This window comes from Equus quagga, chromosome 11 (genome assembly GCF_021613505.1).
Source record: "Equus quagga isolate Etosha38 chromosome 11, UCLA_HA_Equagga_1.0, whole genome shotgun sequence".
In the NCBI taxonomy this organism is placed as follows: Eukaryota; Metazoa; Chordata; class Mammalia; order Perissodactyla; family Equidae; genus Equus; species Equus quagga.
Window position 1 is genome coordinate 5516334 of NC_060277.1, and position 14753 is coordinate 5531086.

Sequence of the window (14753 nt, forward strand, 5' to 3'; positions counted from 1 at the left end):
TGGTGCTTTCAATATTGGGACCGACTTGTTTTCACTGGTTTCTAGGTTCTCTCTCCTGTTCGAGCAGTGTCACAGGAGCACATCACTGCAAAGCCTTTTTCTCTCCCAAATTCTAATAGTGAAAGTCTTATTAGAATTTCATTTTAATTACTAAAATAAAAATATCCATTATTGAGCCCTACTTTGTACCCAGCACTATGTTCAGCACCAGATAGACAGATGATAGATAGATAGATAGACAGTAGAAAAGTAGACAGGTGATACATCGATGGATGATAGATTGATAGATAAAATAGATAGATAGATAGATAGATGAATGAGACATTGTCTGTCACCTCCAGTAGGGATGGGTAAAGAACATTGTGAAGTGGAAAAGAGAGAGAATGAGAGAGTTTATACCTATAGCCTTGATTATTTTTTTCTATGTGAAAAAAGAACAAAGAGAGAGGAGTGGCAGGGCAAAGTCAAGGCTGGAAGAGAGCAAGCAAGGTTTGAAACAGTGGCTGTGCCTAATGGTAAGGGAAACAAAAGTGAGTTAAAAAAACAAACAATGGGGCCCAGCCTGGTGGTGGAGTGGTGAAGTTCTGCTTTGGTGGCCCGGGGTTCGCTGGTTTGGATCCCAGGTCGGGACATGGCGCCACTTGGCAAGCCATGCTGTTGCAGCTGTCCCACATATAAAGCAGAGGAAGATGGGCACAGATGTTAGCTCAGGGCCAGTCTTCCTCAGCAAGAAGAGGAGGATTGGCGACAGATGTTAGCTCAGGGCTAATCTTCCTCAAAGAAACAAAAACAAAACCAAAACCAAACAATGGATTGGTAAAGTCCTGTGGTTCTTGGAGTAAATGGTTATCTCATCTTTGTTGCTGCCATTGTTGTCATCATCATCATCATTGTCATCATCTCCAGAACAAATTATACTTGAACCCCATAACCTTTGCATAGTTAAGAAAATATTCCTTTGAAACACTGATAATCTTTTGTGCCAGTTTTATGCTTATCGTAGGGTATTGTAGGGTGGTTTATTTATCACGTCCTCCCTCTCATTTGTGCCTGTTTAGGTTGAGCCGGTGATTCAGAGAGGCCACGAGAGTCTGGTCCATCACATCTTGCTCTATCAGTGCGGCAGCAGCTTTAACGACAGCGTCCTGGACTACGGCCATGAGTGCTACCACCCGAACATGCCCGATGCGTTCCTCACCTGCGAGACTGTCATGTTTGCCTGGGCCATTGGCGGAGAGGTGGGGCTAACGATGACAGAGATGTAACACTGCTAACTGATTGTGTTTTTGCCCTATGAGTCTAACACTGATAAGTAAAGCTTTATACACTATTTTTGATTTGAGGGTGGCTTATTTTTCTTTCCATAGGAAGTAATTCTTTCCTTAAGCCATTTTATTTTATCAACTATAGATTAATGAATTCCAGAATGTTGAAGTATCTTTCAGAAGTGTTGGTTTTTGAGTAGAGTAGAGCTTCCAGGGCCTTTCACGGACAGTCTCATGGAGTTCTCCTTCTTTAGGGTTTTTCCTTTCCACCTCATGTTGGATTATCCCTCGGCACTCCGTTAGATCCTCATTATGTGCTCCTGGAAGTCCATTATGACAATCCGACATATAAGGAAGGTGAGTTTGTTCTTCATACATTCTACCAATGATTTTTAAAAAGTCTCGCAACTCTTATCTTGACATAGTTGAAAGAAAATAGCATCCAATGTTAGAAAGAATTAACTTATTCATTTGTCATCCAAATTAGGATACTTTTTAGAGTGGAAGAGGGTGCTGTTAATAATTCCACTGGAACAACAGTCATTAAGCCACACTGAACCAGGCAAATGGACACATGTGGTCACTAATCTTAACAAGCCATTTGCATATTCCTTATCAGGAGACAGAATAATTGACTGCTTCCCTTTGTGATGTAAATTATCCCCAATACATGGTGCTTACGAAACATTTTCTTTTTAATTGCACAATAAAAAACTACCGTTCGTCACACTAGAAAATATTAAGTACTTTGTTATGTGATGGGCAAACCATAAATATACCCAAGAAATATTTATGCAGTGATATTGTGTAATATGATATTAAAATGAAGAGGGGTAAGTCTTTATGTTTGATTTTTGAATTTACTTATGTAATTTTCCAAAACCAAAAAGTTGAAAGATTCACTATGAAATTGTCAACCGAAGCAACTCAAAGTTATTATTTTACATTGATTTGTGCAATTATTCAGCAAATACTGAGCACCAACTATGTGCTGGGTCTGTGCTTAACGATATAATGTGAGCGAAAAACAGACATTGTCCCCACCCCTGTGGAAATTATAGTGTAGTGGGAAAGAGAAACAATAAAATAATCACACTAGTTAATAAAATTACATTTTTGCTAATTGGTCCAAAGGGTCAATTTGGTAGTCACAGGGAGGTAAGTCCCCACTGCAGAAGGGAGTCAATTAATTTCAAAGTCATTAGAACAGATTTATGAAGTGTTTTGGACTCATGCTCTCCATCCTTATGTTAACTATGTCACAGCAAGGAATGTGTCTTATTCATCTTTCATCCCTGCAATGCCTAATGTAGTGCTGTGCACATAATAGATTCTTAATAATTGTTTGTTGATTGAATGTTTGCTCAATGCTTAAGAGATGGTGACAGACTATAAGGAAAGTTAATCATTAGCAGTTTCCTCCATCAGTAGATGGTTTCTAGCCTAAGGGATTTTCACCTCTATGTAAATGTTATTGAACTTCACCTCAAAGCAATATAAAATAAAACTTTTGTTGAGTCATTCTACATTCTAATAAATGACTTTAGAATTCTCATCCTGTCTTCATGTTAGATAATTGTGGAATATATCAGCTGCACAGTACAAACATTTCTTCTGTGGTTTGCTGTGTGAGTCCAAAATAGTTGTAGACAATATGGCGACTTGTCTTTTAATTCCTGTTTATGAAGCTGCGTGTTGTCTTCCATTAATCTTTCCCTTGTGAGATTTTAAGGAAAATTAATGAGCCCATTTTCACTAAATATGGAGAACTTTTTTTAAGAAACTCAAACTCACTTTTAATTCTATGCTCTTGTTCCAGGCTTAATAGATAATTCTGGACTGAGGATATTTCATACGACAGAAATAAGGAAATACGATGCGGGGGCGATTGAGGCTGGCCTGTGGGTTAGCCTCTTCCACACCATCCCTCCCGGGATGCCCGAGTTCCGCTCCGAGGGCCACTGCACGCTGGAGTGCCTGCAGGAGGTGCGCTGAGCGCCTGTCTACAGATGCAGCAATGCTCTTAGAAAACTGTGTTAGGAAAATTCCATGCTTGTTTATTATTAGTCTTTTTCTTGTTGTCTGCTGTAAAACTATTATTTATAATTTTAGCAAGACCTTTGATTGCTTTTTAAAATCTGAAGGCTACAGGAGTAGAATTTTGAAGACGAGATAACTTCCAGGGTGACTCTTTCCCACTGCTCCCTCCTTTGTTTCATATTGGACACTTGGTTTTATCTTTTACGATTTCTACCTTTGTTTATGTAATCTCTTTTTCCTTTCTCTACTTTACCTTTTGTATTTTTTTCCATTATTCATTTTCAATTTTTTCTCTTTTTCTCTGCCTTACAGTTTCTTTCCCTTCTTTAACAAAAAAGGACGAAAATCTAGTATAAAAATACATATTGGATAAGAGAAAACCATATATAAGTATAATGGCTGCTTCCCTGTAGTTTTTCTTCACTGAAAGTATTTCAACATGAATCGTATTCTTTATGAATTATAAAATATTGTTAGTATGGCAGACAGGTGAAGTGGGAAGATTGCTCTCTTCTGAGTTATTTAGACATGATTCAAATTGCCATGCCATCATTTACTAGCTGTAAGACCATGGGCAACTCACTTAATTCCACTCTCCCACTGCGGTTTTCTTATCTGGAAAAGTGGAAATAATTTCTCCTTATAAGCTCTTCAGCCTGCGGGTTACTAACATCCTGGAATCTTTTTGACAGGAGCTTTACCTCCTTACTCCTAAAGGAAAGAAATAGATAACATTTAGAAGTGGTCCAGTAGGTCCTTAATAAGCATTATTTCCCTTTCTTTTCTCCCTGCAAATGTTGCTTCACGAGGATAACACTGCTAGGAATAAGTCATGAAAAATCCAAATTCAAAATGTTTGGCATCTCAGGCCTTCACTTAAATTGCTTTAGATGTCTTCTCAGTTGTTTCTCCAAGTCTGAAGGCGAACTGTCTGAACACACGTGCATTTGGGGTAATCGAGTCTTCCTCTGTGTCCCCAACCTCCAAGGCTCTGGAAGCTGAAAAGCCAAGTGGGATCCACGTGTTTGCTGTTCTTCTCCACGCTCACCTGGCTGGCAGAGGCATCAGGCTGCGTCATTTTCGCAAAGGGGAAGAAATGAGATTACTTGCTTACGATGACGATTTCGACTTCAATTTCCAGGAGTTCCAGTATCTAAAGGAAGAACAAACAATCTTACCCGTATGAATGTTTTGTTCTTTTTCAATGAATCTTATAAAAGTCATGAGACATCTATTTGCCAAAATTAGTAAGGTTTCTACTAGCAAAATGAATTGCTCATCGTATCCATAGTCTGAAACCACCCACCATGGGCATTGCACAACACAGATGGAATGTGTTTGATCTGTTTTCCAAAATTGAAGCTCATTTTTCTTCTGATTCCCGGGGGCAATTCAAGTTGTTGACTTAAAAAGAAAATAAAAACTTGGGTTCTGAGCACTAAACATTATTCCTTTTTTTAACTGATTCCCCAGTTAACATTCCTTTGGGTTGCAATTCTGGTAATGAAAAAAATCAGAGATTTCCTTATACAATAGGATAGTTTTTGGTAGCTTCATCTCAGTAAAAATGAACATAAAGATAATTCTTTCATTTGACAAAGGTATTCAGGCATAGCTAATTATACCACGTTGCGTAATCCAACAATACTTGGATTATGGTGGAAGGACACAGAATAATGAAGGATTTAAGAAAAAATTTTGTGATGCTTCATTTCGTCAATATTTTTATTCCATAAGCATCAAGCTCGATAGTTATACAATTTCCTACCTTTAATTTCTTCTTAAAAAACAGATTCTTGTACTATTTAGGAAATGAGAGTAATGGCAATGGTAATCTTTTGTACACGAGAAATTCCTCGATACCCCCTGAGAGTAGAAAGATGAAGATTGAGAAGCAATGACCTTGTCAAGATTCCTAAGGACTGCACTCTATTGTGTTGTCTTATCTTGAGGCTTTCCAACCAGTTTTATTGTGTTGTCTCAGAGCTCCCACCTGGTGTGCCCTGAGCAGGTATAACTGTGTTGAGATACTGACCCCTGGGCCCTCTGAGCAGATCTGGGGGCTGGCACCCAGAGCTAGCTGCCTCTGGTCCATGAATAGCCCATCCATTTACCTGAGTGGGAGCCATAAAAAAATATTTCCTATGTGTGCCGAATTGTTCAAAAAGTTGGAAAACACTGGAACAATAAAGTACCATTACTTTGCCTCACAATTCTGATATAAGAAATAGACATGACTAAAGACCTTTAAGGAAAATAATGTAAATGAAGAGGTGATCCATTAACTAACATCTCTGGCTAACATTTATGAAGTGTTTAATCTGTACTAAGAGCTAAGTGTGTGTTATGTCATTTAATTTTCTCACATCAGCTGTGCAAAATAAGTGCTATTTTTATCCTTATTTTTTAGATGAACAAATTGTACCCGGATGATTCATTTCCTTACCCAAGGTCATGCAGCTAGAACATGGTGGAGTCTGGCCGGAAAGCCTTCGTTGTTTGTTTGTGTATTATACTAGCAATCCTAGAATTAAATAGATCAAAGGTCTTCTCCTGAATCCAATGACTTAATGCATCCATTCATATAGCAAATTAACCTGTTGGCCTACAAATGTGTTTGCTAAATAAAATAGCATAAAATGCTAGTCTGAAAGCTTTTACTTTTATGTTTTAGGGAGATAATCTAATTACTGAGTGTCGCTACAACACAAAAGATAGAGGCCGGATGACTTGGGTAAGAAAATTTTTTCATTTTTAAAATTCATTTGTGGAGAGGGAGGAATAAACTTTGTAGAAGAAAAAAAGTAAAAGGCATTCCCATTTGGAAGCAAAATTCCTGAAAGTCTTGAACATGAAACATTATAAAACTGAAATCAGAGCTGTTTTAGAATTTTATCAGATTAAGTAATGATACTATGGTAATAGTTGCAGTGTAATTTATTGACTCCTTCATGAAAAGCTTTCCTTAGACTTTTAGTTTTTTCTCACCAAATATTATTAATAAGAGACCTGTGGTCACTAATGGCCATCTACGTGAGTCTGGACTCAGATGAATTAAGACTTCAAAAGGAAGAATGAACTGCATGATCATAGGGCTTCTGAACCAAAGAGAAATCTGATCCCAACAGATTTTCTGGGAAGTTCTGCCAGACGTTCAAGAAATAGACTCATCTCTTTCAGGGAATACAAAGAGAGGGAACATCTCCCATCAACTCACTTGATGAAGTTAACATAATCTTAATACTAAAACTTGATAATAGCAGTGTGAGAGAGGTCAACAACATGCACCTGATGGAAATATCTTTGACTATGTATTGACAAACCAAATCTTGCATAATAGAAACATGTAATGTTAGGACCAATTTGGGTTTAACCAAAAAATGTAAAATTGGTTTAAATTAGATCCTCCCCAAAGCCCCAGCACATAGCTGTATACCCTAGTTGTAAGTCATTCTAGTTCTTCTATGTGGGATGCTGCCACAGCATGGCTTGATGAGTGGTGTGTAGGTCCACGCCCAGGATCCAAACCAGTGAACCCTGGGCCGCAGAAGCAGTGTGCATGAACTTAACCAATCAGCCACAGGGCCGGCCCCAGAAAATATGTTAACCACATTCTTCAACCAAGAGATTGAGGGAAAAAGATATATGATCACCTCAATGGAAGCACATGAAGTATTTATAAAATTTGTCAATCATGGGCAGAAAGAACATTTAGCAAACCAGGAAGAGGAGAGAATTGCCTTAACCAGCTAAAGATCAGCTATGAAAAATTGATAGCAATAATCAAGCTAAGTGAAATATTAGAGGTATTTCTTTTAAAATCAAGAAGAATACTAGGGTATTTATTATCATTTTTTCTACTCAACATTGTACTAGAAAAGAAAAAAAATGAGATATAGGGACCAGAAAGGAAGAAACAAAGAAGTAAAACACATTATTCACACATATTGCAATTTACTCCATCAAAAGCTTCCTAAAAACTGATAATATCTAAAATTAATTGTATTTTAGTATACAAGAAACTATCCCAAGAAAATGCAATTTTTAACTATAAGTTCTATAGCAATAAAATCTAACATTAGAGATGTTTAATCTCTACAGAAAAATTATTAATCTTTATCGCAAGACATTAAAGAAATTAAGAGATACTGTGTTCATGGACAGAAAGGCTCAGTAAGATAAAGATGATCCTTCAATTTAAATTGGTCTATAAATATGATGTAATTCCAGTAAAAATAAATCGGAGAGATTTTAAGATTTGGGGTTTTAATATCCTAAGAAATCTTGCCTGCCCATAGCCACAAAGATTTTCTCCTATTTTTTAATTTTTCTAAAAATTTTACAGTTTTAGCTTTTATATGGAGCAAGTTGATTCTAAAATCTACATAGAAGAGCAAAGAGCTAATAATAGGCAAAAGACTACAAAAAAAGAACAAGATGGGAACCAAGCTACTGGATCTGAAGGCTCATTTTAGAGCTATGCTGATGAATATGGTGTTTTGCGTCCAGACTTAAAGCAGTAGAACAGAATAGGGAGCCTGGAAACAGCTGCAAATCCTCCATTTGGAAACTTGGCTTAGGAGAGACATGGCATTCAGATACATGGGAAAGGATGGACTTTTCATTAAAGAATTACTGGCACAATTGGCTATCCAGATAACAAAAATAAAATGGTGTCTTTATCTCACAATATATACAGAAAATAAGCTCCAGGTAAATTACATATTTAAATGTGAAGAACAAAATTTTAAAACCATTAGGAGCAAAATACATGACTATATCTTTATGACTTGGGGTAGGTAAGAACTTAATACATAAAAAGCACAAACTATAAATTAAAAGAATGATGAATTTGACTACATTAAAGTTTTGGGTTACCAAAAAACACTATTAAATAAGTGAAAAGACAAATTTTAAACTAAAAAAAATACTTGCAATGCAGAGATTAACAAAGCCTTAGTATCCTGCATATAAAAGAAATTCCATAAATCAGTAATATAAGACAAACATACAGTAGAAAAAGAGCAAAAGACAAAAACATTTCATCACAGAAATAGAAGCCCAAATAGATAATTAACAGATGAAAGGATGCTCTGTTTCCTTTGAAACCAGAGTCATGCACATGCAAACCAGAAGGAGATATTTTATACCCACCAGTTTGGCAATGTTTAAAATTGCAATTCCAATGTGCTAACACTGGTACCCTCATACACTGCTGAATGTAAATTTATAAAACCACTTCAGGGAAAAACATGGCATTGTCTAGAAAAGTTGGAGATTCATATATGCTCTACCCAGTTCCATTCATTTAACCTTGAGGTTATTTTTGCAAAGTGTTCCAGGAGAGAAATATATAAAATATTCATAGTAACGTGTAGCAACACAGGAACAAAAACTGGTAACAGCTCAACTATTTCTCAAAAGGAGAACAAATAATGCATTATAATATGTCCATATGATATATAAATAGTATACAGTTATGAAAATTAATGAACTAAAACCACATATATTAACATGAATGTATCTGAAGAACATCATGTTGATTGAAAAGAACGAGTTTGCATCAGACTATATGTAGTATGCTATCATGTATCTAAAGTTCAAGAACATACAAAATATATGTAAACAATATATTGTCTACACATACATACATCAATAAACTGAATGTAAATTGTGATGAAAAGCAATAAAATGATAAACAAAATATTAAGACATCTTTGCTTAGGATGGGAAAGAGGAGAATTGAAGAGGATCACACAGAGGGTAGTCAGTATACTGGTGTTGGCTTTATTTTTCTCATGCCTTTCATATAATTTTGTTTGGATGAAATATTTTACTCTAGACATAATAAATTATTATTTTAGTGTATATTTTGGTGCTCTTCCTGGATGCTCTCCATCTTCGGGGCCAACACAGCTAAACTCCAGCCACTGAAAATATCAGATGATAAGAATTCACAACTGTGTCCCTCACTGGGCCTAGCCCTTGGTATCAAGGAACACCTCACTTAAAGTTGCACGCTCTCCAGTGGGGCAGCCAGCAGCCCGTGACTGGTTGATGTAAGGATAGAAAGGCCCAGCTCCGTTGTTACAATTTGGTGCAACTCTGAAGAGCCATCCAACTCAAAGGATAAATTAAATGTGATATTTACTGAGGTGTCAGCTGCAACGTCATTTGTAGATCAACTTTTCCCTTTGCCCAATCCTGCCTTGCTCATCAAGTGCAAAATATTATGTTTTGCAATTTGTACAGTCATTGCATATTAGTCACTACATTAATTTATAACTGTGAACAATACTGGTAAGCTTTTCACCCTAATTTTTGAAGGATAGATGATTTGCTGGACACAGAATTCTTAGTTAATTTCTTTTTCCCTGCAGCCCTTGAGTATGTAATTCCAGTATCTTTCATTTACTTCCATCATTTATGATGAGATGTCAGCTGTCAACTGTATTCTTGTTCCCCCATATGTGATGTGTCATTTTTCTCTTGCTACTTTCAAGATTTTCTCTTTGTCTTTGGCTTTTAGCCATATGACTATGATGTGTCTAGGTGTGGCTTTCTTCATATTTATCTTTGGTGTTCATTAAGCTTCTGGAGTCTGTATGTTAATGTTTTTCACTAAATTTGGGAAAATTTCAGCCATTATTTTTTCAAATTTTTTTCTATTCTTTTCTCTCTTCCCTCTCATTCTGGAACTCCAATTACATGTATATTGGAACATTAAATATTGTCCCACAGATCTCTGAGTTGTTTTCACTTTCTTTAGTCTTTTTTTCTCCCCCGTCTCTGTTCTTTGGATCGGAAAATTTCTACTGATCTATCTTCAAATTCACTGATTCTTTCCTTTGCTGTCTCAAATCTGCTGTTGAGCTCATCCTGTGAATTTTTAATCCAGTTATGGTAGCTTTCAGCTCTACAATTTCTACTTGCTTCTCTCTTATGTTGTCTTTTCTCTGATGTCATTCTCTGTTTGTTCACTCATTTTAGCGTATTTGCTTTTAATTACTTGACCATCTTTCTTTAACTTTTTAAACATATTTATATTTGCTTTTAAGTCTTTGCTAAATCCAGCATCTGTATCCTCTCACAATTAGTTTCTACTGACTAACTTTTTTTCTCTGAGTACAGATGACAGTTTCCTGTTTCTTTTCATGTTTAATAACTTTTGGTTGAAAATTGGACATTATAGATAATATGTTGTAGCAACTCTATATTCTGTTCTTCTGAGGATCTTTGATCTTTTTAGATTTTAGTAGATAATTTACTACTGAGATTCAAAATGTGAAATCTGTCTCTTCTGTGGTGTGTAGCTGCTGATGTTTATAGACATGACAACAAGATTATAGAAAATTCAGTGCAATCAGGCAAAGATTCCGCCAGACTGACTGACTGGTATCTATCATGTTAACCAAACCTCCCTATAATCCTCTGAAATGTTCACTGTGGTGGAAAGTTTGCGTCACATAAACAGACCTTAAAGGAGATTATTAGGTTATTTAAGAGAGGCAACTTTTAAAGAGATAGAAATAATTCTTTTAATTTTTAAATATGTCGATACCTTTTTAAAGACCAAATTATGCTTTACTAAAAAAATGTCTATTTTCAGGGAGGATTAAGCACCAGGAATGAAATGTGTCTCTCGTATCTTCTTTATTACCCAAGAATTAATCTTACTCGATGTGCAAGTATTCCAGACATTATGGAGCAGCTTCAGTTCATCGGTGTTAAGGAGATCTACAGGCCGGTCACGTAAGTAGGAAATGGATTTCTTGGTGGGGGTAACGGACTTCAGGGAAGGATGGCGTTATTTTCATACTGGATTCATCACCATGTTATGGAATTCCTGTATGTGCTATTCTATTTGATTCTTTTCAACTGGGAGACCAGATTAGCTTCTTGGTTGCTATCTTCAGGGTCCCCAAGACTACCCCCAGGTTCAGTGATTTTCTAGGAGGACCTAAAGGATTCAGCGTATAGTTGTACTCATGACTAATATTTATTACAGTGAAAGAATATAAAGAAACAACAGAAGGAGTAGGCACGTGGGACAAAGTCCAGAGGAAACCAGGGGTGAGTGTCCAGGAGACCCTCTCCCAGTGGACTTGCTCACAATGTGCTCAATTCCACCAGCATCAGATTATGATAACATGTATGAAATGTTGTCAACTGGAGAAGCTCATGAGAGACTCAGTGTCCAGAGTTTTTATTGGGGGCTGGTCACATAGGTGCCCTCTGCTTAGCAAGTACCAAAATTCCAGACTCCAGAAGGAAAGAAGGGGTTCAACATAAACAGCATCATTTGTACAAACAGTGTAGGCAGCATGAGTCACCTGTATCATTTAGAGGAAGTTTTATATCAGGAAATTGTCGGCTGTTTTAAGTTTGCCGATGTCAGCCAAAGGTTGGCCATCCAAGCAGGCATTTCTTTCTTTCTTTTTTTTTTTTTTGCTGAGCAAGATTCACCCTGAGCTAACATCTGCTGCCAGTCTTGCACTTTTTGTATGTGAACTGCTGTCTCAGCATGGCCACTGATAGACAGGTGGTGTAGGTCTGCACCTCAGAACCAAATCCAGGTTGCTGAAGTGGAGCACCCCAAACTTAACCACTAGGCCACTGGGGCTGGTCCGCAAGCAGGCATTTCTAAGGTTGGCAGTCTCAGGCCTGCTATGTTAACTCTTTCTGCATAAGTGCATATCACAGAAACTACTTAAGGTAAAATAATAAACAAAATACATATTATTTTTGCCCTCTTGAGGTTATGTTCTAGAGTGAGGGAGCGGTAATAAACAAATAAACAATATAAATATAAAATTTCAGGTATTAGTGGATGTTATGAAAATAATTGAGACAGTGGAGGAAGTGTGTAGCTGTTGTCAGTAGGGTGGTGGAAGCCTTTGGGGGGGGTCTCAATCTGTCCAGGCTACTATAACGTAAATGCCATAGACGGTGTTGCTCATACACGATGGAAATTTATTTCTCCCAGTTCCGGAGGCTGGGAAGTCTTAAGATCGAGGCGCTGGCAGATTCTGTGTCTAGTGAGGACCCTCGTAGACAGCTGTCTTCTCAAAGTAACCTCATGGCAGAAGGGGCAAGGGAGCTTTCTCAAGCTGCATTTATAAGAGCACTAATCTCATTCGTGAGGACTCTGCCCTCATGACCTAATCACCTCCCAAAGGTCCTACCTCCTAATAACATCGCCTTAGGGGTTAGGATTTTAACATATGAATTTTGGGGGGACACAAACATTCAATCCACGGCAGGAGGTGATGTTTGAGCAGAGACCTCAGTGATGAGGAACTAGCCATGGGAAGATGTGCAAGTGTCCTCTCTGCAGAGAGGAGAGCCAGCGTAAGGACCAATGGTGGGTATGAAGAAGCTGAGTTTGGCTGGAACAGAATGAAATGTGGTAGAGAATAGGTGAGGAGGTCTGACAGCAAGTGGGACCAGATCATGGAGGACTTCACAGGCAACATAAGGACTTTGGGTTTTACATGCAAAGAGAAGCCATTGTAGGGTATAAACAAATATAAAAAATTGACTCTAGGAGGACAATAATTCCAACCAGGAGACTATTGTGACTGTCCAGTTGAGAGGTGAGGGTATTTGGGACCAGAGTGGTGGCAGTAGAGTTGATGAGATGGTTACGTTCAGGTGACCTTTTGAAGGTAGCACCACTGGACGTGTTGACTGATCGGGTCTCAGGAAGATGGCGGGGGAAAGAGGGGAGGAAGGGGATCTGAGGAGGTGCGAATGGCGTGGGAGCACCTTGGAAGAAGAAATTGAAGATCTGTTTTGGATATACTAAGGATGATGGAGAGAAAAGGATTTTATCCACTCTTAGTAACACCACAGAGTAGAATTAAGGTGACTGGTGGAAATTTTGGAGCATATATTTTGTTTTACTATAAGGAAGAATTTTCTAATGATTAGGGCTTTTCAAAATGAAAGAGACACGTAATTAGGCAAAAGATACACGTAGATTTTTGAGGTGTATTTAAGGAGAGGGTAAAGGACACAGTGAGGATGTGGTGAAATGCAGATGCTGAAGGAGAATGGGATTATGGTCTACTTTTTGTTCCAAAATATTACAGAGATTATAAATTGTGAACTAGGAACACTGTTCTTTTTAAATTGAACTTAGTCTTTGTAGATATGTTCCACTGAGTTCCTACCAAGAGAACCCAGTGTCCCACAGAGCAGGAATCTATATCTACTAAAATACGAAGAACAAAATGCAAATTTTGTTTGCAAATTAGTTTGTAGTTTATGAAGCATTTTCTCCTGCATAATTTCATTTAATTTATTTCTGCACCATTCTATAGGTAGAGCAGGAATTTTAATCCCGGTTCTGTAGAGGAGGAAATGGAGACAGAGAGGTTAAGACACTGTTCAACATCATATCGTACCGAATAAATGGGGAGCTAGGGTTTGTACTGTGGTCTCTTTTTAGTCAAAATAAATAATTACATATGCCAACAAATAAATAAAACATTAATAAAAATCAAAAGAGTGCGTAAAATGTCATTCTAAAAACACAAGGCTTCGGTCTTTTTTTTTGTTTAAAATATAAATATTACATTGTTCCTTGCTAAAACTTAAGTGACCTTTTTTCCTTTAGCATATTTTTTGCATATTGACTAGAAACTTTTCCTAATCAAGGGTTAATCTGAGAGAATGTTGAAAACAAATGGGTGTTCAAAGCTGTGTGTTTACAAGATGATGATTCGAAATGCATTCTATGGCCCAGGTATTTCCTTTTGTGTTTAACTTGTGTGAAGCTTCCGAAAATGCTCAGCTCCCTCGTCCCAAAGAGCTCTGTCACTGTCCACACCTTTGGTCTCCCCCAGGAAATATCGAAGTTGGGTTTTTCATCACTTAGAAAGATGAGGAGAAATGCTTCAGAACAAGGTCAGTTTTGAGATGTCATTGCCCTCGTAAAAGCATTTAACTACGTGGCTAAATATATTTCTTCTTCAAAAATACCAGTAAAAAAGAGCCTCTGTTCTAAAATACATGTTTGGGCTTTAAATCAGACTTTCAAGACTAGCTCATCATCACAGTGACACAAATGTTACTGAAAGCCAAACCAGCAAGGTACTGGCGAAAAGATCAGAAAGAGAGAAATGGTTTGGGTGTTTTTCTGTTTTGCTTAAAGGATTATTGCTAATTTGGATTCAGGATACAGTACTAGAAAGGAATATCATATAACATATAACCCCAAATCTCCTATTCTCTGTGTTTAATATACTGATTAGTTAGATGCTCCATTTTATTTTAAACATTCTGTAGCAATCCTAGGATTAGAAGATAAGCTGCTAGAAAAATAGAGACAACTACATCCTGTGTCAGGATTTGTCTGTTTTGGGAGATGAAGTTTTTCTCTGCCTCCTACAGATCTGGCAAGGCTTAAGGAAAAACAACAAACTCACACAGATCAGATAACAG

At 37.3% G+C, this 14753-nt stretch overlaps 1 protein-coding gene across 1 annotated transcript in view; it reads left to right on the plus strand.

Annotated features, from left to right (window-relative positions):
• MOXD1 (monooxygenase DBH like 1) overlaps nt 1-14753 on the plus strand; it is an 83517-nt gene that overhangs the window by 58939 nt on the left and 9825 nt on the right. Inside the window, exons 5-10 of the mRNA XM_046675592.1 lie at nt 1059-1238; nt 1520-1622; nt 3085-3251; nt 4294-4485; nt 5980-6039; nt 10915-11057. Coding sequence (XP_046531548.1) covers nt 1059-1238; nt 1520-1622; nt 3085-3251; nt 4294-4485; nt 5980-6039; nt 10915-11057 — 845 coding nt within the window. The remainder of the gene's footprint in view (nt 1-1058; nt 1239-1519; nt 1623-3084; nt 3252-4293; nt 4486-5979; nt 6040-10914; nt 11058-14753) is intronic.